General features: G+C 45.5%; 1 protein-coding gene across 1 annotated transcript; it reads left to right on the top strand.

Moving 5' to 3' along the window:
* Positions 1 to 2480: 2480 nt before the first annotated feature.
* LOC126159689 (glyceraldehyde-3-phosphate dehydrogenase, testis-specific-like) lies at positions 2481 to 21236 on the top strand. Its single transcript, XM_049916568.1, has 4 exons — positions 2481 to 2540; positions 10275 to 10376; positions 10467 to 10757; positions 21231 to 21236. The coding sequence occupies exons 1-4, from the start codon at positions 2481 to 2483 to the stop codon at positions 21234 to 21236; spliced, it is 459 nt and encodes a 152-aa protein (XP_049772525.1).
* The last annotated feature ends 4183 nt before the right edge of the window (positions 21237 to 25419 follow it).

Here is a 25419-nt window from a genome sequence, read left to right as displayed (position 1 = left end):
GTAGTCCATGTGCAAGATAGGCAACATCAAGGATAAAGTGATCTCAGGAGCGTCGTGGTCCCGTGGTTAGCGTGAGCAGCTGCAGTTCAAGAGGTCCTTGGTTTAAGTCTACCCTCGAGTGAAGAGTTTTTTATTTTTATTTTCAGACAATTATTATCTGTCCGTCCGTCCGTCCGATGCGAGGTAACTGCGCCGTAGCATGACGATGCTACACCTAAACAATCATCGAAACACACGACGTCAGTCGACAACAGCGCACGGAAGGAGGGATGATTTGAACCAAGGTCCTCTCGCTCCGCAGTTGCTCACGCTAACCACGGGACCACGGCGCTCCTAAGCTCACGTTATCCTTGATGTTGCTTATCTTGCACATATTTGTATATTTTGCTTATTTTTTCATAGTTCCACACAACGTCTTCCTGTTTTCTCGAATGATCTATGTTCAGTTTTTCAAGGCCTGTGCCAACTTATAACTAAATTTGAGGGGGGTGCGATGGGGAGGTTCCCTTGTGAGATGCTTCTCTGGCCCTAAGCAAACGTTGACGAGGTACACATCTGAACTGAAATTATCGTATAATGGAAACGATACCATTCCGGACATGGGTTCCTATTCAAAATGTTCTGTACTCACTACCCTCTACATGTCCTAGAAGTCTGCAACGCGAATTTACGACCACCCTGAATGCTGCATTACGTTTGCTAGAAACTCTTCAATCCAGTCACACAGTAGGTCTGATATTCCGTATGCACGTATTTTGATCGTTCGGCGGCAAGCGGACCATGGAATCTACCTGGGCGCCTTTATCTATTGTTTTCATGGCCTCGTGGACGGGCCGGGTTTCTCACGATTGTTGTTTTCGTAACCTTACAGAGGAGATGTCATGACAGTTGGATATAAAAAGTGTTCCAAAATTCTACAACAGATCAACGTCAAAGTATAGGCCTTTAGTTTCGTGCGTCTGTGCGATGACGCTTTTGGAAAACGGCAATCCACCTGCACGCGAGTGCTGTGGAAGAGAGCTTGTGCGTCCGCTGCTCTCGAGTGCCCAGGAAAAAGTGCTTCCGCGAGTATTATCGTTTCATCTCGCCAAATGGTTCATTATGACAGCCAATGAGGGGACGGTGCCTCCTTCCACGCTTCTTTTACTTTTAACCTCGCTTAACATTAACAGCGGCTTCGAAAAAGTGATGATACTTTCAACAAGTATACTACTGGACCTTACACATTTCTTGGTAAACTGAAAGTCAATAGGTAGAAAGTGTTCCATCAACATATCATCCCACAGTTCTTCGAAGATATGCTGCCGACAGCCCGCATCTCGTGGTCGTGCGGTAGCGTTCTCGCTTCCCACGCCCGGGTTCCCGGGTTCGATTCCCGGCGGGGTGAGGGATTTTCTCTGCCTCGTGATGGCTGGGTGTTGTGTGCTGTCCTTAGGTTAGTTAGGTTTAGGTAGTTCTAAGTTCTAGGGGACTGATGACCATAGATGTTAAGTCCCATAGTGCTCAGAGCCATTTGAACAATTTTTTTGCTGCCGACAATTAGTGAACTTATGTGTTTTCAGCACGATGGGGCTGCAGCACACTTTGTACTTGAAGTGTCAAAATAACACCTTTTACGCAACGACACAAACTCAACACGACCGCTACGGTCGCAGGTTCGAATCCTGCCTCGGGCATGGATGTGTGTGATGTCCTTAGGTTAGTTAGGTTTAAGTAGTTCTAAGTTCTAGGGGACTGATGACCACAGCAATTACGTCCCATAGTGCTCAGAGCCATTTGAACCATCCAAAATCAGCACAATAGGCTGTAGGCTGGTAGGACTGGAACAAAGTAACACATCAGGCCATCACCATCGACAGTTACACCGAACATTTTATTTGGCTCTGAGCACGATGGGACTTAGCATCTGTGGTCATTAGTCCCCTACAACTTAGAACTACTTAAACCTAACTAACCTAAGGACATCACACACATCCATGCCCGAGGCAGGATTCGAACCTGCGACCGTAGCGGTCACGCGGTTCCAGACTGAACCGCCTAGAACATTTTATTTGATACCTTTAAACAAGAGAACTTGACAAATATAACCATCACAAGTTTAAAACTACCACACATCTTTAAAAATCACACTTCAGGTGAAAATAAATTACTTCAATTTTAAACATTCATGAAAACGCGGCACTTTGCACATTTACTGAAATGAGTTAAATTTTATGTACTCTAAATTGTAATCAAGCTAAAGAACAAATTACTAAAATTTAACTGATGTACTCTTTCATTACGATAGTGATACCAAAATAATTCAGAGTTCAGGTAACAATCAGATACCATGGCACAGAAAAGGTTGCTTAAATTGTAGGCACTACATAATTTAGCATATAAAATATAAAATTTCATGTGAGCAAACAAGCTCATAAAATTCGACAACTACGCTCAAAGCGGCCGCCCGCTCGCTCAGCTGTTCCCAATACAGACTAAACATGGACCACCAAACGGGAGCAGCAACGGTCACGAGTGGGCACGAGAAAATCCCAGAACTAGTGGGTATCTGCAACAGACTGACATCTGCCTTAAATAACTAGAAACTCAATAACTCATTACAACACACCAGTAAAACTAATACATGAAATTAATTACAATATCGACCTAGTGTCTTTTAAGGAATTCTAGTACAACCATCAATAACAACTGGCCTCTCAATAAATCATAAGAATTTAGGAAAAGAACTTATTTCAAAATTATACACATGTCTCTCAGACACACTATTAGTTCCAACAGAAGAGTAACAGTAATATTATTGCAATTCAGAGATAAATTTATCCAGGGAAATATTTTATCTATATACATATATACCACCACTTGCCATCTTGAATCCGAGTTGTGATATAAATACAATAACCAGGCGATACGTAAACATGGGCCAGCAAACTGCTTTCAATGGCGGTTAACCTTCGACATTAGGGATCTCCAACGGAATGTCTCAGTACTCCAGGCCCTCGTAAATGTTAATGATCACACCACATACACCTTAAAACATTACGTATTAAACCAATTAAAATCAACTCATTGAAGGCCAGACTCAGTAGGAGTAGCGACGGCCGCTGAAGAGAATACAGTCAACCGCACAGAGCCCAGTAGTGGATTCCGACCAAAATTTACAGGACAAGGAAGGCCCTGACCCTCTTGCTTGTTTGACGAAGCCAGCCACCGCAGTTCGCGATGCAAGGAGACATGGGGCAAGCGGAAAAAACACCAACGACTTCCCAATAACGTCTCTTTCCACGCCGGCGATATTTGCCACGGCGCCGTCACCCGGGTAACAGCCCCTTTTAGACGTGCCCTGTTTGATGGCTGACACCGGACCTTAGCTGTCCGCCCTAGTTCCCAAAACGCTGTTACTGCTCGGCGTCCCAAAGCAAAATCAGTCACTCTTCCTCAGCTTTTTCTCTCGCTCCCGATCGGCCCGCGATAGCGCGCGCTTTGCGCACACCGCCGGAGAGATGACCCATACCGGCGGCGGGAATATCGCTGATCGAGCCACACGGCTCAGTGCTCAGTGTTAGGAATCATATTGATGTCAAGATGGGACAATAATGGACTGAAACTTCCTGGCAGATTAAAACTGTGTGGTGGACCGGGAATCGAATCTGGAACCTTTGACTTCCATGGGCAAATGCTCTACCGACTGAGCTATTGAATGGCTCTGAGCACTATAGCACTCAACATCTATGGTCATAAGTCCCCTAGAACTTAGAACTACTTAAACCTAACTAACCTAAGGACATCACACACATCCATGCCCGAGGCAGGATTCCAACCTGCGACCGTAGCAGTCGCGCGGTTCCGGACTGAGCGCTTAGAACCGCTAGACGATTGAGCTATCCAAGCATGACGAAAAATCCACACTCACAACTTCACTTTTGCCAGTATCTCATCTCCTGTTAGAAGTTCTAGGACTCCAAGAAAAAAGGCTAATCCGAATCCTTTCTTATCAGATCCTCTCAGAAACGTGGCGAATGGAGAATTAGTATTTTTCAAAAGAAAGCATTGTCATGAATAATCCGGAGGAGGAAAGATAAATGGGAAGGAAAATGGTGCCTTCGTGTGAGCTCGATTATTTCTGACCTTAAGCTCATCGACTTTTCGCGAAATATAGATATGAGGGACCAATATGCTGCTTCTTCTGTGAACGTACGTCCTCGGAAATTTTATCTCACCTGACTCACATTGGAAGAATATGAGAATTTTTGGGCTGCACATAACGTACTTAACACTAACAATAAACGCCGAGTAAAAAAAATTAATTAATTTGACATTTTTATGTGGTATTTCATTAATAATGCTGTTCATAAGTAATTAGAAATCATAGAATTACTACGACATGTGACTTTGTATTTAGGAAACTAAGATTAGCCGAGCGGTCTAAGGCGCTGCAGTCATGGACTCTGCGATTAGTCCCGGCGGAGGTTCGAGCTCTCCCTCGGGCATGGGTGTGTGTGTTTGTCCTTAGGATAATTTAGGTTAAGTGGTGTGTAAGCTTAGGGACTCATGACCTTAGCAGTTAAGTCCCATGAGATTTCACACACATTTGAACATTTTTTTTTTAGGAAACTAATGTATCACTATGAGGGTCGATTGAAATGTTTGCAAATCTCAGGGTGCTCATCTGAGATTTTGGTTTTATTTGTACTCTTTGCGTGCTTTACTGTTGAAAATAGCTGTTCGCAAACGTAGCTGCTTCCAGACAAAAATGACATGTACAACACATGATTGTGCTGCAGGGGTTATTTACATTTCGGCTGGTATGATTTTTAAAAATCCAACAAAGATACGTGATGAAACTTTTCTTTTAGATGGATGTCACACTACAACTGTTTGTGTTCGATCTGATAATCTTTGATTGTTTTTTCGTAAATCCTGAAATCAATTTCCAGGCCGTTGCATCAAATCGAAAAGTGTGACAGTGTATTTCACTCCGTCTTTTAGATTATGTTTCAGTGTATTATGACTTCACATAAACGGAACTGATCTAAGGGGCCATTCCTCGTCAAATTATTCAGCACTTAATGTGGAGTTTCCGCTTTCGCGAAAGCCTCGGCAATGCATCACCGGTTTTCGAATGCGTTATTGTGCTGTAATCCTTTTTAAAAAATTGATATGTTTGGTTTTTGAGTAATGGCAATGTATGTAGAGCAGTTATCTATAAGTTATACTGCTGTACATGTGTGTTAAACCTCGTAATGACCAAATGAAAATGTACCGTGAGCCAGCCCGTAGTTTATGCTTATTGTGTTTGTGTGGTTGATGATAACCGCCCGCTTTTATTAATTAAATATGGACAATTCTGATGATGATGAAATAGTCGAAACCATTCCAACATAATAAAGTTTTATAACTTTTAGTAGTATACGCTTTTATGTACGGTGGTGTGCAAAACGTACGGACGAAAGTGACTTTCGTATGATTTGTCGGTGGTAAGTAACATAGATCGATGAAATACAGAAAGGACTTGCGCAGTATACTAAGTAGGGAAAGAAATACGCAATGAAACGAACAGAAGTTACACTTTTATTCAACGGCAATAATTACACTGAAGCGAGTTACAGTGAAGTTATTCGTGATGGGCATGGATTTTACTAGGATGTGTGATCGCCACCGACGGCAATGCATGCTCTGTAATGTACCCAAGCTCGTTAAGAAGTCTTGAAGGAGTTCTTGTGGTAGGCTGCTACATTCCTCCGCCAAAGTGGCTGACAACTACCGGTCGGTCGTTGGTCCATTTAGACGTTCTGCAACACGTCACACAACGCATCTCACACGTATTTTATGGGACTGAAGTCGGGGGAACGGCTGGCCATAAATTCGTCGGATATCCTCTCGTTCCAAGAAGTCGTTGTCATCCATAAAAATGACTTCATTGCCAAATAACCCCTGAAAACTTGCACATGTGGAAGGACTGTTATAGAGCCGATGAGTGTTCAAAGACTTGGAGGTCAGCATGTCCGTGCTACATTACACCTCCCCCAAAGCGTAACACCTGGACCACCAAAACGATCAAGTTCACAAAATTCCTGTGTGCAATACGTGTTCACAACTGTCGCCATGTGACCGTACGTCCACCGTTGTCGAACATGATTCTTTTGGTGGTTGGTCTAAGTGTTGTCTTGTGGGAAGCCACAATGTCCCATTGCCGTATTGACCATTCTACTGGAGGGAGATGTTAGAGGAAGACAGATATCTGAATACATCGAGCAAATAACTGAGGACGTAGGTTGCTGGTGTTGCTCTGAGGTGGAAAGGTTGGCACGGCACAGGAATTCGTGGCGGGGCCCATAAAGAAAAGAACACCTCCAAACAACTGAACATGGTACGCTCACCAGCCAGAATTACTGTGACACCGTACTCCTTCACAGTGTGCATATTTTCAGGCATGCACATCATTCTTATGGACGACAACTGGCAACGGAATCGATCGGCGCTAGTGCAGGAGCTCCTAGAACGAGAGGATATTCGCGGAATGGACTGCCTGACCGGTGACCTGATTTAAATCGCATCTTTAAGGTAAAGAAATTTTTCCTTGCGAGATGATCTATACAAGAAATTTTAAACAAAATCCTTTTCCTCTGGATGTGTAAATATTTTACTATCCCCAACCTACACTGGGAGAAACGAACGCCATAATAAAACAAGAGAAATCAGAGCTCGTACAGAAAAAGTTAAATATTCATGTTTTCCATATGCTGTTAGAGAGGGGAAGGTAGTTAAATACTATGAAGGATATTCGAAGAACTCTCTGCCAGGCACTTAAGCGCGAATTGCAGCGGAGTCATGTGGATGTAGAACACGTGTGGGATGCGTTGTGGAAAGGTATTGTAGCATGTCCACAAGCACCAATGACCATCAAAGCAACTGCCAACCGTGGGGGGAACTGCGACCCCCTCCCACGAAAACTCCTTGCCAATCTCGTGGCCAGCATGAGAGCACGTATCAGAGAACGTATTGTCGACTGTACTCATCACACCGAATAAAGAATTATGTCATGCCCTTTGTAATGTCTAGGAGACCATTATGAATCGCGGTGACTTCGGCGTAATTACTGTCTTTCAATAAATATGTCATATCTGTTTGCTTCATGGCATATTTCATTTAGTTAATTGCAGCAGTTGTTTCTACACTCATGCTAATAAATTAAGGATAATGCTGATACATGGTGAAACAATGCTCTGGTGGGCGGTTTTCGGGGTTAAATCACCTCGGTGTATGACCATGCGGTGCATTTGACCTGCAGTCGTCGCACGGTGGCGCCGGCAGCAGTCCACGTACGCAGAGGTGTGATGGTGCATGTCAGAGTACAATACAGAGAGCGAGTGTGGAAACGTTTTCAGACGTGCTAATGACGACTGTGTGTTGAAAATGGCTCAAACAACGCATATTAATGACGTTATGAGGGGTAGAATACTAGGGCGACTGGAAGCTGGTCAAAGACCGCAGGTCGTAGCACGGGTCCTCCATGTGCCACAAAGTGTGATTTCAAGATTATGGCAACGATTCCAGCAGACAGGAAACGTGTACATTAGCTACAGTACGGGACGTCCACAGTGTACAACACCACAAGAAGACCGATATCTCACCTTCAGTGCTCGGAGACGGCCACGGACTACTGCAGGTAGCCTTGCTCGGGACCTTACCACTGCCAGTGGAACAGTTGTCTCCAGACACACAGTCTACAGACGACTGAACAGACATGATTTATTCGCCCGGAGAACTGCAAGGTACATTCCACTGACCCCTGGTCACGGGAGAGCCCGTAAAGCCTGGTATCAAGAACACAGTACATGGTCAGTGCAACAGTAGTCCCAGGTTATGTTCACAGACGAGTCCAGGTATAGTATGAACAGTGACCCTCGCCGGGTTTTCATCTGGCGTGAACCAGGAACCAGATACCAACCCCTTAATGGGCTTGAAAGGGACTTGTATGGAGGTCGTGGTTTGATGGTGCGGCGTGGGATTATGATTGATGCACGTTACGCCTGCATATCTTTGACAGAGGAACTGTAACAGGTCAGGTGTATCGGGACGTCATTTTGGACCAGTATGTCCGCCTTTTCAGGGGTGCAGTGTGGCCCACCTTCCTCCTGATGGGTGATAACGCGCGGCCCCTCCGAGCTGCCGTCGTGGAGGAGTACTTTTAAACAGACGATATCACGCGAATGTAGTGGCCTGCCTATTCTCCAGACCTAAACCCCATCGAGCACGTCTGGGATGCTCTCGGTCGACGTATCGCTGCACTTCTTCAAACTCCTACGACACTTCAGGAGCTCCGACAAGCACTGGTGCAAGAATGAGAGGCTATACCCCAGCAGCTGCTCGACTACCTGATCCAGAGTATGCATGTGTACGTGTGCATGGTGAATATATCCCATATTGATCTCGGGGTACATGCGCAGGAAACAGTGGCGTTTTGTAGCACATGTGTTTCAGGACGATTTTCTCAACTTATCAATAATTCCGTGGACTCACAGATCTGTGTCGTGTGTGTTCCCTATGTGCCTATGCTTTTAGCGCCAGTTTTGTTTAGTGCCACGTTGTGTGGCACCACATTCTGAAATTATCCTTAATTTGTGAGCATGAGTGTATATACACTCCTGGAAATGGAAAAAAGAACACATTGACACCGGTGTGTCAGACCCACCATACTTGCTCCGGACACTGCGAGAGGGCTGTACAAGCAATGATCACACGCACGGCACAGCGGACACACCAGGAACCGCGGTGTTGGCCGTCGAATGGCGCTAGCTGCGCAGCATTTGTGCACCGCCGCCGTCAGTGTCAGCCAGTTTGCCGTGGCATACGGAGCTCCATCGCAGTCTTTAACACTGGTAGCATGCCGCGACAGCGTGGACGTGAACCGTATGTGCAGTTGACGGACTTTGAGCGAGGGCGTATAGTGGGCATGCGGGAGGCCGGGTGGACGTACCGCCGAATTGCTCAACACGTGGGGCGTGAGGTCTCCACAGTACATCGATGTTGTCGCCAGTGGTCGGCGGAAGGTGCACGTGCCCGTCGACCTGGGACCGGACCGCAGCGACGCACGGATGCACGCCAAGACCGTAGGATCCTACGCAGTGCCGTAGGGGACCGCACCGCCACTTCCCAGCAAATTAGGGACACTGTTGCTCCTGGGGTATCGGCGAGGACCATTCGCAACCGTCTCCATGAAGCTGGGCTACGGTCCCGCACACCGTTAGGCCGTCTTCCGCTCACGCCCCAACATCGTGCAGCCCGCCTCCAGTGGTGTCGCGACAGGCGTGAATGGAGGGACGAATGGAGACGTGTCGTCTTCAGCGATGAGAGTCGCTTCTGCCTTGGTGCCAATGATGGTCGTATGCGTGTTTGGCGCCGTGCAGGTGAGCGCCACAATCAGGACTGCATACGACCGAGGCACACAGGGCCAACACCCGGCATCATGGTGTGGGGAGCGATCTCCTACACTGGCCGTACACCACTGGTGATCGTCGAGGGGACACTGAATAGTGCACGGTACATCCAAACCGTCATCGAACCCATCGTTCTACCATTCCTAGACCGGCAAGGGAACTTGCTGTTCCAACAGGACAATGCACGTCCGCATGTATCCCGTGCCACCCAACGTGCTCTAGAAGGTGTAAGTCAACTACCCTGGCCAGCAAGATCTCCGGATCTGTCCCCCATTGAGCATGTTTGGGACTGGATGAAGCGTCGTCTCACGCGGTCTGCACGTCCAGCACGAACGCTGGTCCAACCGAGGCGCCAGGTGGAAATGGTATGGCAAGCCGTTCCACAGGACTACATCCAGCATCTCTACGATCGTCTCCATGGGAGAATAGCAGCCTGCATTGCTGCGAAAGGTGGATATACACTGTACTAGTGCCGACATTGTGCATGCTCTGTTGCCTGTGTCTATGTGCCTGTGGTTCTGTCAGTGTGATCATGTGATGTATCTGACCCCAGGAATGTGTCAATAAAGTTTCCCCTTCCTGGGACAATGAATTCACGGTGTTCTTATTTCAATTTCCAGGAGTGTATGTCACTTGGTACCGAAACATTAAGCGAAGGTCAAAGTCGTCCCTTGTATTTTTCACACCAGTGTAGCTTATGTTTTGTGGGCTTCTTTCGTTAATATTCATTTCACGCCTGCTAGTGACTGGCCAGCGATGCACTCGCAGTCGAAACGACAATAACAGAGACCGAAGCGACTCGCTCGGCTGACGTATGCGCTTTTTCGTTGTTGACAGGCATGCTGGTGCACGTGCAACTGTGACGCGTACTGCGAGGGAGCGTGCACGCGCATCGAGTGCGGGCGCCCGCCCGGCCATGCCGTCTGCCACTGTTACCCGGTGACGACCGGCTGCCCGGGGGCGGCGGCGGCTGCGGCTGCTGCTGCTGCTGCGGCGGCGGCGGCGGCTGCCGGCCGGGGCTGCGACGAGGAGCGCACCTCCGCCTCCGAGTCGTCGCCGTCCGCGGGCTCGGCTTCGCCGCCGCCGCCCCCGCCGTCGGTGTCCGGCGGCCGGTGCCGGCACGGCAGCATCCACGGCTGGCCCCCCGAGCCGCCGCCCCCGCCGCCGCCCTGCCCCGCCGCCCGCTGGGAGTGCGTGGGCGGCTACCCGGCGGCCAGCACGCCGCTGCCGCTGCGGCGCTGCAGCAGCCTGCGCTACCACGGCAGTTACCACAGCCAGAACACGCTCTCCACCAACACACACTCCTACCGCAAAGGTGAGGTACGCAGCTGCGACCGTCTCCGCTATCCCTCTCAACGCCTGCAGCCTGACACTGACATGCCGCCGACGATACTGCTTCAGCGCTACAACTAAATTCAGTTAATGAAGCTGCTAGTAATATTTTTGCACTTAATATTGGCATGATGTGTTTCACTACACAGTACGATCAAAATATCCGAGCACCAATCAGGCGACATTAATATGTTCTGTGTCAACCCTTCGCCGTTGTGATGGCCTGAATTCTCCAGAGGTCACTTCCAGTGAGGTGTTTAAGGGGGGTAGGACATCAAACGGGCCGACTTGGAACAGGAGAGGCACCACAGGACATTTTAATTTCCACTGTCTCTACTTTTACAAGTAAATTCATAAAACTTTTTCAGCATGACCACGAAGGATTCAGGATTCACACTCGTAGCAGCGGAAGTTCAAAAACATAACAAAATAATTTTTTTACATGTGAAATTTCATCATTTTTTCACTTACTATTGGCTGCATTTGTTACTATAGGTACACTTTTCTTCATAAGTAAGAGAGACTGTTCGATGAATTTTGCACAGTATACTAACCATACTTGCAGGCGTCTGAAACTATAGAATCTATTTAATTTATGAAAAAATGAATGAGCTGTTACGTTTTAAACTTTATGTTTAGAAAAAAATCAAATTTTGTAGTTGATTATCTCAATTTTTCTACAGTTTTCAATAGATTTCGAAAATTCTAGAGTTTCATACACCTGTAAGTATAGTTTGTATGCTGTGCAAAATTCATCAAATAATCTCTCTTACTTGTGAAGAAAAATGTACCTATAGCAACAAATGCAGCCAACAGTAAGTGAAAAAATGATGAAATTTCATATCTAGAAAATATATTTATTTTGTTATGTTTTTGCACTTCCACTGCTATGAGTGTGATCCTGAATCCTTCCTTCTCATGCTGACCAAGGTTTAAGAACTATTTTGTAAAAGTTTAGACAAGAGAAAATAAAATGTCCTGTGGTGCCTGTCCTGCTCCAAGTCGGCCCGTTTGACGTCCTACCCCCCTTAAATGACTATCGAGGAATGGCAGAAACGAGAGACTAGTGAAAATGGACGTTGGTGTCCAAGGCGGAACCGACTTTGCACTCATCTCTAAGGTGTTTCACCGGGTTAAGGTCGATATTCTGGACGGGCAGAATTTTTGGTAACATTTTTGAGAAACGATAATTCCAAATTATACACTTTCCAGCCGTCAGTTTTCAACCTTATTTTAATAGGCAGCCGTTTTCGACGCTTTATTACGCCACCTTTCTGGCCCCTGACCGACGTGTAGGAGTAATCTACCTCGCTTGTGATCGAAGCAGGGGCCAGCAATAATGGTATTAGTAGGTACCTACTTGTTACAGTGACCATTTCAAACATCACCGCCGAGTCCAGTGACCATCTCTAAAAAGATTGACATACAGAGACTTTTTGACAAACAGCGATCTTGTACGCTATATAAAACCAGTGAAAGAAACAGTGTAGATCGGAATGGTTATTTAATGAAAATGACCGGTTTCAGCATAGTCTTACGCCATCTTCAAAACAGCACCTTCAGCCGAAGTTTCACCGAGTGAGGCCTATTGACTGTTCTGCACTACTGGCCATTAAAATTGCTACACCAAGAAAAAATGAAGATGATAAACGGGTATTCATTAGACAAATATATTATACTAGGACTGAGAAGAGATTACATTGTAAGTAGGCTGTTTATGTTTTCTTTATGTAAGTTTGATGTTTATGTTTTCTTATTGGCAACGTTACGTAGCGCTCTCTGTATGAAAATCACTGGCTGTGCTGTGTGCAGTATGTGGCTAGTTTGCATTGTTGCCTGCCATTGTTGTCATGAACTGCTATAGCTGGATGTGAACAGCAGATAGCGTTGGGCAGTTGGAGGTGAGCCGCCAGCAGTGGTGGACGTGGGGAGAGAGATGGCGGAGTTTTGATAATCTGTAAGACTGAATGTCAATTATGAATATTAAGGTAAATACATTGTTTGTTCTCTATTAATATCTTTCATTTGCTAACTATCCCTATCAGTAGTTAGTACCTTCAGTAGTTTGAATCTTTTATTTAGCTGGCAGTAGTGGCGCTCGCTGTTTTGCAGTAGCTTGAGTAGCGAAGATTTTTGTGAGGTAAGTGATTTGTAAAAGGTATAGGTTAAAGTTAGTCAGGGCCATTGTTTTGTAGGGGTTATTGAAAGTCAGATTGCGTTGCGCTAAATAATATTGTGTGTCAGGTTAAGCACAGGCTTGTATAATTGTTCTAAGTGGACGTTTCACATGTAAAATTGTTCAAAGGGGACGTTTCAACATTTCCACGCAGTTAGGGCGCATAGATCCTGAGAGATGAGTACCCAGAACAACCACCTCTGGCCGTAATAACGGCCTTGATACGCCTGGGCATTTAGTTTAGGACGGGTGGTAGGGACAGAGCATCGAGTGACATTATACTGAGTGCACTATCCGAAAATTACCTCGAGCAATTAAACAGAGAACCGACTCGTGGAGATAACATCTTGGACCTACTGATAACAAACAGACCCGAACTTTTCGACTCTGTAAGCGCAGAACAGGGAATCAGTGATCATAAGGCCGTTGCAGCATCCCTGAATATGGAAGTTAATAGGAATATAAAAAAAGGGAGGAAGGTTTATCTGTTTAGCAAGAGTAATAGAAGGCAGATTTCAGGCTACCTAACAGATCAAAACGAAAATTTCTGTTCCGACACTGACAATGTTGAGTGTTTATGGAAAAAGTTCAAGGCAATCGTAAAATGCGTTTTAGACAGGTACGTACCGAGTAAAACTGTGAGGGACGGGAAAAACCCACCGTGGTACAACAACAAAGTTAGGAAATTACTGCGAAAGCAAAGAGAGCTTCACTCCAAATTTAAACGCAGCCAAAACCTCTCAGACAAACAGAAGCTAAACGATGTCAAAGTTAGCGTAAGGAGGGCTATGCGTGAAGCGTTTAGTGAATTCGAAAGTAAAATACTAGGTACCGACTTGACAGAAAATCCTAGGAAGTTCTGGTCTTACGTTAAATCAGTAAGTGGCTCGAAACAGCATGTCCAGACACTCCGGGATGATGATGGCATTGAAACAGAGGATGACAAGCGTAAAGCTGAAATACTAAACACCTTTTTCCAAAGCTGTTTCACAGAGGAAGACCGCACTGCAGTTCCTTCTCTAAATCCTCGCACAATCGAAAAAATGGCTGACATCGAAATAAGTGTCCAAGGAATAGAAAAGCAACTGAAATCACTCAACAGAGGGAAGTCCACTGGACCAGACGGGATACCAATTCGATTCTACACAGAGTACGCGAAAGAACTTGCCCCCCTTCTAACAGCCGTGTACCGCAAGTCTCTAGAGGAACGGAAGGTTCCAAATGATTGGAAAAGAGCACAGGTAGTCCCAGTCTTCAAGAAGGGTCGTCGAGCAGATGCGCAAAACTATAGACCTATATCTCTGACGTCGATCTGTTGTAGAATTTTAGAACATGTTTTTTGCTCGAGTATCATGTCGTTTTTGGAAACTCAGAATCTACTATGTAGGAATCAACATGGATTCCGGAAACAGCGATCGTGTGAGACCCAACTCGCTCTATTTGTTCATGAGACCCAGAAAATATTAGATACAGGCTCCCAGGTAGATGCTATTTTTCTTGACTTCCGGAAGGCGTTCGATACAGTTCCGCACTGTCGCCTGATAAACAAAGTAAGAGCCTACGGAATATCAGACCAGCTGTGTGGCTGGATTGAAGAGTTTTTAGCAAACAGAACACAGCATGTTGTTCTCAACGGAGAGACGTCTACAGACGTTAAAGTAACCTCTGGCGTGCCACAGGGGAGTGTTATGGGACCATTGCTTTTCACAATATATATAAATAACCTAGTAGATAGTGTCGGAAGTTCCATGCGGCTTTTCGCGGATGATGCTGTAGTATACAGAGAAGTTGCAGCATTAGAAAATTGTAGCGAAATGCAGGAACATCTGCAGCGGATAGGCACTTGGTGCAGGGAGTGGCAACTTACCCTTAACATAGACAAATGTAATGTATTGAGAATACATAGAAAGAAGGATCCTTTATTGTATGATTATATGATAGCGGAACAAACACTGGTAGCAGTTACTTCTGTAAAATATCTGGGAGTATGCGTGCGGAACGATTTGAAGTGGAATGATCATATAAAATTAATTGTTGGTAAGGCGGGTACCAGGTTGAGATTCATTGGGAGAGTCCTTAGAAAATGTAGTCCACCAACAAAGGAGGTGGCTTACAAAACACTCGTTCGACCTATACTTGAGTATTGCTCATCAGTGTGGGATCCGTACCAGATCGGGTTGACGGAAGAGATAGAGAAGATCCAAAGAAGAGCGGCGCGTTTCGTCACAGGTTTATTTGGTAACCGTGATAGCGTTACGGAGATGTTTAACAAACTCCAGTGGCAGACTCTGCAAGAGAGGCGCTCTGCATCGCGGTGTAGCTTGCTCGCCAGGTTTCGAGAGGGTGCGTTTCTGGATGAGGTATCGAATATATTGCTTCCCCCTACTTATACCTCCCGAGGAGATCACGAATGTAAAATTAGAGAGATTAGAGCGCGCACAGAGGCTTTCAGACAGTCGTTCTTCCCGCGAACCATACGCGACTGGAACAGAAAAGGGAGGTAATGACACTGGCACGTAAAGTGCCCTCCGCCACACACCGTTGGGTGGCTTGCGGAGTATAAATGTAGATGTAGATGTAGATGTAAACACAGCTAGGATGGTGTGTACAGGTACATCTGCCCATGCAGCTTCAACACGATACCACAGTTCATCAAAAGTAGTGATTGACGTATTGTGACGAGCCAGTTGCTCGGCCACCATTGAGCAGAGGTTTTCAGTTGGTGAGAGATATGGAGAATGTGCTGGCCAGGGCAGCAGTCGAACATTTTCTGTATCCAGGAAGACCCGTACAGGACCTGCAACATGGTGACGTGCATTATCCTGCTGAAATGTAGGGTTTAGTAGGGATCAAATGAAGGGTAGAGCCACGGGTCGTAACACATTTGAAATGTAACGTCCACTGTTCAAAGTTCCGTCAATGCGAACAAGAGGTGACCGAGAAGTGTAACTAATGGCACCCCATACCATCACGCCGGGTGATACGCCAGTATGGCGATGACGAATACACGCTTCCAATGTGCGTTCACCGCGATGTCGCCAAACACGGATGCGACCATCATGATGCTCTAAGCAGAACCTGGATTCATCCGAAAAAATGACGTTTTGCCATTCGTGCACCCAGGTTAGTCGTTGAGTACACCATCGCAGGCGCTCCTGTCTGTGATGCAGCGTCAAGGGTAACCGCAGCCATGGTCTCCGAGCTGACAGTCCATGCTGCTGCAAACGTCGTCGAACGGTTTGTGCAGATGGTTGTTGTCTTGCAAACGTCCCCATCTGCTGACTCAGTGATCGAAACGTGGCTGAAAGATCCATTACAGCATGCGGATCAGATGCCTGTCATCTAGACTGCTAGTGATACGAGGCCGTTGGGATCCAGCACGGCGTTCCGTATTACCCTCCTGAACCCACCAATTCCATATTCTGCTAACAGTCATTGGATCTCGACCAACGAGAGCAGCAATAGGATAAACCGCAATTGCGGTAGGCTGCAATCCGACCTTTATCAAAGTCGGAAACGTGATGGTACGCATTTCTCCTCTTTACATGAGGCTTCATAACAACGTTGTACCAGGCAACGCCGGTCAACTGCTGTTTTTCTACGACAAATCGGTTGGAAACTTTCCTCATGTCAGCACGTTGTAAGTGCCGCCGCCGGCGCCAACCTTGTGTGAATGCTCTGAAAAGCTAATCATTTGCATATCACAGCATCTTCTTCCTGTGGGTTAAATTGTACGTCTGTAGCACGTCATCTTCGTGTCGTAGCAATTTTAATGGCCAGTAGTGTAGACATCGTCAGCTTCAGGTAATGGTGCTGTTCTGAAGTCAGCCCAAGACAAGGCCGAAAGCGGTCATTGTAAAAAAATAATCATCGCCATCTAGGTTGTTTTTTCACTGATTCTTTATTCTGGACAGGTCTGTACATTTCAGGAATGTCAGCGTGTAGTCACCAAACCATATCCTCACAGAAATTGCTTTGTGACAAGATGCATTATTACAATCGGCTCCGAATTTTTACTCTTCTGTATACCAATACAATTCTGTAAAATGTGTTTGTATCCTTCCGCATCTAGCGTTCTCTTAAGCTCAGTAAATGGAACATACCCTAACCAAGAAAATCATTCCCAATACCGCAACCTCTTCTCCTCTGTACATCGTTTTGGCACTACACAGGATGAAAGCTCTCTGCAGGCATTCGACAAACCCAATGGCCACAGTCGTTGCAACATCTGAAACGTCGCTTAGCACTGATAGCACCAGTTTGCAGCTTGTGAGGTGTTCCTCGACCGATTTTTACAACCGCCCTTCGAATGGTCGACGGTCCCTGTTCGAAGTACACGAGCTCGCCGGCCGCGGTGGTCTCGCGGTTCTAGGCGCGCAGTCCGGAACCGCGCGACTGCTACGGTCGCAGGTTCGAATCCTGCCTCGGGCATGGATGTGTGTGATGTCCTTAGGTTGGTTAGGTTTAAGTAGTTTTAAGTTCTAGGGGACTGAAGACCACAGCTTTTAAGTCCCATAGTGCTCAGAGCCATTTGAACCATACACGAGCTCTGCTCGTCTTGGTTAAGCTGTGTTCTTCCTTCCTGACTCCAATTCTCTGTCACATTACCAACAATCGACTTGCGCAGATTTAGACGGATTGAAATGTCGCTGACATGTTCGTCATTTAGGTGACGGCCAAAGACTGAGCCACTTTCTAATTTTTTGGCAGACACGTTCTGTTGCTGTTACTTCTCTACGGACAACACAGTACTCCCATACTACTTTTATACTGAACGCCTCTTGTGACACCTAGCTGTCAGTTACCCACTCAATATGGATGTCCGGACAGTTTTGATCAGATAGTTCTTTTAGTGCAACATCATTGTTATCAGCACCTACATTTACGTGCTGCATATTACATCCTAGTTAATGTATAGTGCATTGCGCAGGACAGTTCGTCTCAGTGTTGTCCACCTTCTGTCACATTGCATCCGCGCATTTAACTACAGAAAAACATCGCTCTACGTACGCTCTTACCTCTCCTATCTGACTCTCGTGATGTCTACGTGAAAGATGCGACGTTGCGATCATAATGGTTGTACGGTCTTCTTCAACCATCGATTTTTTTAAAAGTTTTTTGAGAGTTTTGTGAGAATTACATTGAGGTGACTAGTCATGGGATAGTGATATGCTCAAATACAGATAGCGTTAGTATGCCGTACACGACGTATAAAAGGGCACTAGATTGGCGTAATTGTTATTTGTACCCACGTGATTCGAGTGAAAAAGTTTCGCACGTGATTATGGCCGCATGACGATGGAAAGGACTTCGAACACGGAATGGTAGTTGTAACTAGACGCAAGGAACATTCCCTTACGTAAATCGCTGCGGAATTCAATATACCGAGATCCTCAGTGTCAAGAGTGTGGTGAGAATACCATATTTCAGGCATTACATCTCACCACGGCCGTGCGGGATTTGCCGAGCGGTCTAATGCGCTGCAGTCATGGACTGTGCGGCTGGTCCCGGCGGGCGTTCGAGTCCTCTCTCGGGCATGGGTATTTGTGTTTGTCCTTAGGATAATTTAGGTTAAGTAGTGTGTAAGCTTAGGAACTGATGACCTTAGCAGTTAAGTCCCATAAGATTTCACACCCATTTGAACATTTTCTTCTCTCACCACGGACAACATAGTGGCCGACGGCCTTCACTTACCGACCGACAGCAGCGGCGTTTGTGGAGAGTTATCAGTGCTAAAACAGACAAGCAACAATGCGTCAAATAACAGCAGAAATCATTATGTGACGTACCAATAACGTATGCGTTAGCACAAAGACACAAAATTTGACCTCAGTGGGCTATGGCAGCAGACGACCGACGCCAGTGGCTTTGCTGACAGTATGATATCGCGTACAGTGTCTCTCCTTACTCGACATCGTATGCTACTGGAAGACTGGAAAACCATGGTCTGGTTACACGAGTACAGATTTTAGTTGGAAGAGCAGATGGCAGGGTTAGAACGTGGCGCAGACCCGTCGAAGTCGTGGACTCCAGTTGTCAACAAGGCACCGTGGAAACCGGTTGTAGCTACATAATGGTGTGGGCTGTGTTTACGTGGAACAGGCTGGGTCCTCTGGTACAAATGTACCAATGATTGACTTCAAATGGTTATGTTCGGCTACTCGGAGGCCATTTGAAACTGTTCGTAGACTTCATGTTCTCAAACAACGATGGAATTTTTATGATGACACTGCGCAATGTCAGAAAATTATGGATTTTCCTTTCGAAATGATTTGGCTACCCAGATCGCTAAACATGAAGCCCTTCTAATATTCATGGGTTCGTGCACAAAATCGTACACTGGCAACACTTTCGCAATTATGGACGGCCGTAGAGGCAGCATGGGTCAGTAATTCTGCAGGGGACTTCCAACGACTTGTTCGGAGTATGCTGATGCGTTCGCTCGATGAACGATCCCTACCCAAAGACTGGAAAGTTGCACATGTCACACCAATATTCAAGAGAGGTAGTAGGAGTAATCCACTAAATTACAGGGCCATATTGTTAACGTCGATATGCAGCTGGATTTTAGAACATATATTGCGTTCGAAAATCGTGAATTACCTCGAAGGAAACGGTCTATTGACACACAGTCAACATGGGTTTCGAAAACGTCGTTCCTCTGAAACACAACTAGCTCTTTATTCTCATGAACTGCTGAGTGCTATAGAGAAGGGATTTCAGATCGATTCCGTATTCCTGGATTTCCGGAAGGCTTTTGACACTGTACCACACAAGCGGCTCGTAGTAAAATTGCGTGCTTATGGAATATCGTCTCAATTATGTGACTGGATTTACGATTTCCTGTCAGAGAGGTCACAATCGTAGTAACTGACGGAAAGTCATCGAGTAAAACAGAAGTGATTTCAGGCGTTCCCCAAGGTAGTGTTATAGGCCCTTTGCTGTTCCTTATCTATATAAACGATTTGGGAGACAATCTGAGCAGCCGTCTTCGGTTGTTTGCAGATGACGCTGTCGTTTATCGACTAATCAAGCCATCAGAAGATCAAAACAAACTGCAAAACGATTTAGAAAAAATATCTGAATGGTGTGAAAAGTGGCAGTTGACCCTAAATAACGAAAAGGTCATCCAAATGAGTGCTAAAAGGAACTCGTTAAACTTCGGTTACGCGATAAATCAGTTTAATCTAAAAGCTGTAAATTCAACTAAATACCTAGGTATTAAAATTACGAACAACTTAAATTGGAAAGAACACATAGAAAATGTTGTGGGGAAGGCTAACCAAAGGCTGCGTTTTCTGGCAGGACACTTAGAAAATGTAACAGACCTACTAAGGAGACTGCCTACACTACGCTTGTCCGTCCTCTTTTAGAATTCTGCTGCACGGTGTGGGATCCTTACCAGGTAGGACTGACGGAGTACATCGAAAAAGTTCAAAGAAAGGCGGCACGTTTTGTATTATTGCGAAATATGGGAGAGAGTGTCACATAAATGATACAGTATTTGGGCTGGAAATCATTAAAAGAAAGGCGTTTTTCGTTGCGACAGAATCTTTTCACGAAATTCCAATCACCAACTTTCTCCTCCGAATGGGAAAATATTCTATTGACGCCGAACTACATAGGGCGGAACGGTCACTACGATAAAATAAGGGAAGTCAGAGCTCGTACGGAAAGATATAGGTGTTCATTCTTTCCGCGCTCTATACGAGATTGGAATAATAGAGAATTGTGAGGTGGTTCGATGAACCGTCTGCCGGGCACTTAAATGTGATTTTCAGAGTGTCCATGTAGATGTAGATGTAGACTCCATGCCACGTCGAGTTGCTGCAACACGCCTGGCAGAAGGATATCCGACACGATATTGGGAGGTCTCCCGTAACTTTTGTCACTTCAGTGCATTACTACTACTTTCTTCCAAGTATTCCCATTTAGATTCCTGAAAACGTTTGTTACACTTTCGTGTAAACTACTCCGACTTGTTACGATAGTAGCAGCGCGTCTCTGAATAAGTCTAATGTCTTGTCAGGCCTACTTGATAAAGCTGCAGCTGTACTCTAGAATTGGTAGCCCTTGCGTATGATACGTGATTTTATTTACTGATGCACTGTATTTTCACATAGGAAGTATGTCTTTCATAAACTGTCTCTAATACTGATTTTACAAGCTCCTCTACTTCATGTCATACTGACGGTATCACCCCTAAATAAACGATTTAGCCTACTCATAGTGTTTACCGCTAATCTTGTAATTAGAAACTGTCAATTTTTTTCTCTTTGTTATAGGCATAAATTTTCATTTATCAACAGCTAATGAGAGATACCGTTCTTGAAAATTCATTCTTGAAACAATCCCCTAGCCCATGACTAAGCCAGTTCTCTGAAATATCCATTCTTCAGCAGTGCTAGTCCCATGAGATATGATGGGAAAATGAGAGGCTGCAATGACTTGGCTCAAGACGGTGTATTATGTTCTTTTATCTAATGTTCTAAATATTGTAAATAAATGAATAAATTTTTAATAAGTAAACTGTTGTTATTAATGGCTAAATAGGGGTGATAAAGACGTGCTCAGTATTTATTTAATTGTCAAGTGAAACGAAGCAACGGAGTTAGCAGAAGTCAAACAAAGTTTTTTTTTTAAATAGAAGAGTTCCACTAATATCACACGTTGATATTGGGCTGAGGAAGAATTTCTTCAAAGTATACGTCTTGATAACGGCATTTCATGGCAATGAAACGTCAGCCATGGGTATCTGCTGAAGAAGAAACAGGAAGCAGTTGAATTATGAGTCCGTTGAAGGCAGTTCAAAATTGACTGGATAAGTACGAAATGAAGGAGTAGAAAATATAAGAGGCGCGGGAGGAAGTCTGTGGAAGATAACACTAGGAAGGACAAGTTAGTAGAACGTATGTTACGGCATCCAGAAATAGGTACCTGGCGGTGGAAGGTGTAATAACAGAGGCATACCACGTCTAGAACATGTTAAACAGATTATAGAAGAGACGAAAACATTAACAAAAGATAGGAAAAGACGGAGCACAGCATCAAGCTAGTCGAAATACTTGTCAGTCTGTATCAAAAGAGTAACTTTCTGACAGAAGATGACGCCACTAAAGACTAGCGACTTTGAAAGGATAGGGAAATGTCTTCTTGGTGCACCAGTCACTCGTAGTGATGCCAGTGTCAGTTAAGTTAAATAACTGTTGTAACATATAGCAATGTCGGCAGCAAGTAGAAACCTCAGTACTAGTGTTGCAAAAGAGAATGTTATTGTGTACTCTAAGTGATTTGTTGTTGTGGTGTCTGTCCCAAAGCTGATTGCACGGCGACGAGTGAAGTACCGCTGGTACGTTGCATTGGACAGACAACCTCCTCATCACAAGAGGCGAAAGTGGCTATTATTTGACGAACACGGGCTTTAACCCGTTTTCGCAAGTGTTGTCAGTGACGTTATTTCTCTGTCCTCCGTCGCCAGTTGTTGTTTTGAACTGAAAAACGTAAACGTACATTTTATTCACATATAGTACCTTATTTAAAAACTGATTCATGTCTACATACCAACCTTTAGAAATTCATAAGTGTATACCGCCTGTTTTTTCTCTTTGTCTTGATAAATAGCCCTCCCACCCCAAGGTGACACTAACTTTTAGGTTTACGAAACATGCATGAAAATTTCTAAGACCCGCTATTTGGAGACTCAGTACTCACACTGTGTGGTTTGACATTGCACTAGTGGACGGAGCAATGAATATGGCTCAATGGTGCAATAAAAAATACTGTCATGCAGTTGACGACGGCTTGCAGAGCATGTGTAGGAACGTCACGTAAAGCAATTGAGTAAAACATTTAATTACGTGAGAGTAAATAAACGTGTCTCTACAGAGCCGTTTGTAGGGATGCGTGAAAAATGTGCCCCTACTAATGTCGCCGTTTACCTGTAGGCGGTATGCAGGCTATTACCGTTACTGCCAGCCATTAACATAATGCGATAGCGAGTGTGATCTACACAATGGCGTACAATAAGAGAACTGATGTGTGCGCGTCGTTATATGGCGTAGGAATGTTCAAATATCACTTCATGCAAACATTAGCTTGATAGAGCTACGTCGGCAATACTTTGTTCGTTGGAAGTAATTTGTTTTCTTTGACCAACGGAGTTAATCACTGCTTTTTTGGATGATGTGGAATTCGCCCACGTCTACGTGTGTAGACCAGCTGTGCCCTCAGAGTATTCCCACAGGATCTGACGTCACTGACAACGCGATCGTGAAAGAATTCACGAAATAAGTATCCGCCAGCATATGAACACTAAGAAGATCGCATGTTGCACCTTCAAAATGCACGCCATCTACAGCCTGGACAAGGCTCTAATCTAAACCACATTCTTGAATAATTTAATACCATCGTAACTGATTTACAGCTCACTTCAACAGCACCAGACAGAAGAACTCAACCCTTTGCTCCATCTGTGCCACTTAAAATCCTACAAACGCCGAGAGAAAGGAATAGACTGGACAACGACTGGAGCCTGACAAGTCATCCAGACACAAAACTGCAACCTACTGCGACTGTTAATTAAAACGGCCGTTGCAGAACACTGTACCAGAAGGGGGTAGGATGAAAACGCTGCAACATAGAAAGACGCGTCAGTATGGGACGCACCTCATGTTACCTCCCCGAACGCTGCAGACATCTCATGGTATTGAATCTGTACCATAGGACATAGCAAATGATCGCGCTGCGCTGTTCGACCGAAAGACGTTCGGCGAAAACTTCCCCGAAAATGACGTGCCACAAGACATTAATCACTCTAGGATGGTACACACCGTCTTCCAAGCTGTCGGAGAAGAAGACGAGCAACTGTTCCACCAGCGCCACCATAGAAAGTCTCTTTAGCCATCTGAACTGCACACTTAGAAACTGCGGCCAGTCTCTAGAGGACATGTAACTTCTAGAGTTCTCATGTCGACCTTGTGATGTCGTCAGTTGTGGTTGTATTAGACATTTAATCATCGAGGTCGTGCCCCGGTGCAACGCAAGTATTGCGCCGTGGTCGGATGAATCACATTTCCTGTTACACTAGATCGATGCTCGTGGACGGACACGCCGTCATCCAGGCGTGCACCTCGCCACCGTCGCAGGCTGTTCGCAGTAATGCTATGGTGATCTGTGGTAGTAATCGAAGCCACTATGACAGCTGTGGACTCTGTGAACAGGCGGCCGGTGTGGCCATGCGGTTCTAGGCGCTTCAGTCTGGAACCGCGCGACGCTATGGTCGTAGGTTCGAATCCTGCCTCGGGCATGGATGTGTGTGATGTCCTTAGGTTGGTTAGGTTTAAGTAGTTCTAGGTTCTAGGGGACTGATGACCTCAGAAGTTAAGTCCCATAGTGTTCAGAGCCATTTGAACCCTTTTTTTTTTTTTTTTTTTTTTTTTTTTTTGCTCCGTGAACACAACTCCGGACCACCTCATCCCTTCACGCTTGATGTCATCCCCGATGGCGATGACAATTTCCATCAGGATAACCGCCCGTCTCAAGAAGCCATAATAGTGTCACCATATTCTGAGGAGCATGATAGTGAACTCACATTGATATCTTGGGCACCAAATCTGCCTGATCTGAACCTGAAGGAGAACGTATGAGACTCTGTCGGGTGCTAGCTCTGTGTCCACAAACTAGGGGCCTGCAATTGCGCTACCTGTGCTTAGACATCTAGTTCCAAATACTTACGAAAACCTACTATGGACTTGTCTAAACAATGCTACGCCAAATCAATGTTCCAAATAGGCACCAACTTGTGTACTTACACATTAGCTTGCCAACATTAGTATTGATAATAAAGGGACTGGCAAGGGCATCATATCATGACTTTATTGAATTATGATAAATATGAGGCACTCTCGAGCAGTATTTCCTGCATGTCTGCATGATTAAGTCACTAACTTAAAGCGTTGGTGAAAAGTGTCAGAAACTGAGAATTGTGGAATATAAAGTCTGCAGCTGGCCGAATCTCGCCGGGCCGCCGTGGGCGGCAGGTAGTGGTAAAGGAAACGCGGGACAATACGGCGCTTTCGGGGATAGCCCGGCATCCAGAGCCACCTGTGCTGGGCAACACGTGGCGAAAACTGGAATATCGTTTGCCTAGGGGTGATTGGCCTACTTGATCATTGGGTAGATTCTCAGAAATACGGTTGGAGGGATTTCGGCGATATTAGAACGTTCGACATTGGCCGAAACTGAGTATCCTTCTGCTGCGTTTTCGTACGCGTGGGAGACGGGAGAATTGTGGAGAAAGAGAACTTCCCCTTCAGCCGTCGAGCGGTACGGACTTGGAGACGGCGTCTTGACCATCGTCTTCGAAGGGAGATATACGGTCTGTATTGCAGCACTGCACCAACGCGTGTTCCGTGCCGAGTTCTGCGGTTAGAGCTCTTTGTGTGCTGAGAAGCGAGATTTTAACCAACGCCTAAC

Source organism: Schistocerca cancellata, chromosome 2 (assembly GCF_023864275.1).
Source record: "Schistocerca cancellata isolate TAMUIC-IGC-003103 chromosome 2, iqSchCanc2.1, whole genome shotgun sequence".
In the NCBI taxonomy this organism is placed as follows: domain Eukaryota; kingdom Metazoa; phylum Arthropoda; class Insecta; order Orthoptera; family Acrididae; genus Schistocerca; species Schistocerca cancellata.
Note: the sequence above shows the minus strand (reverse complement) of the source record. Positions and strands in the feature narration are given on the sequence as shown.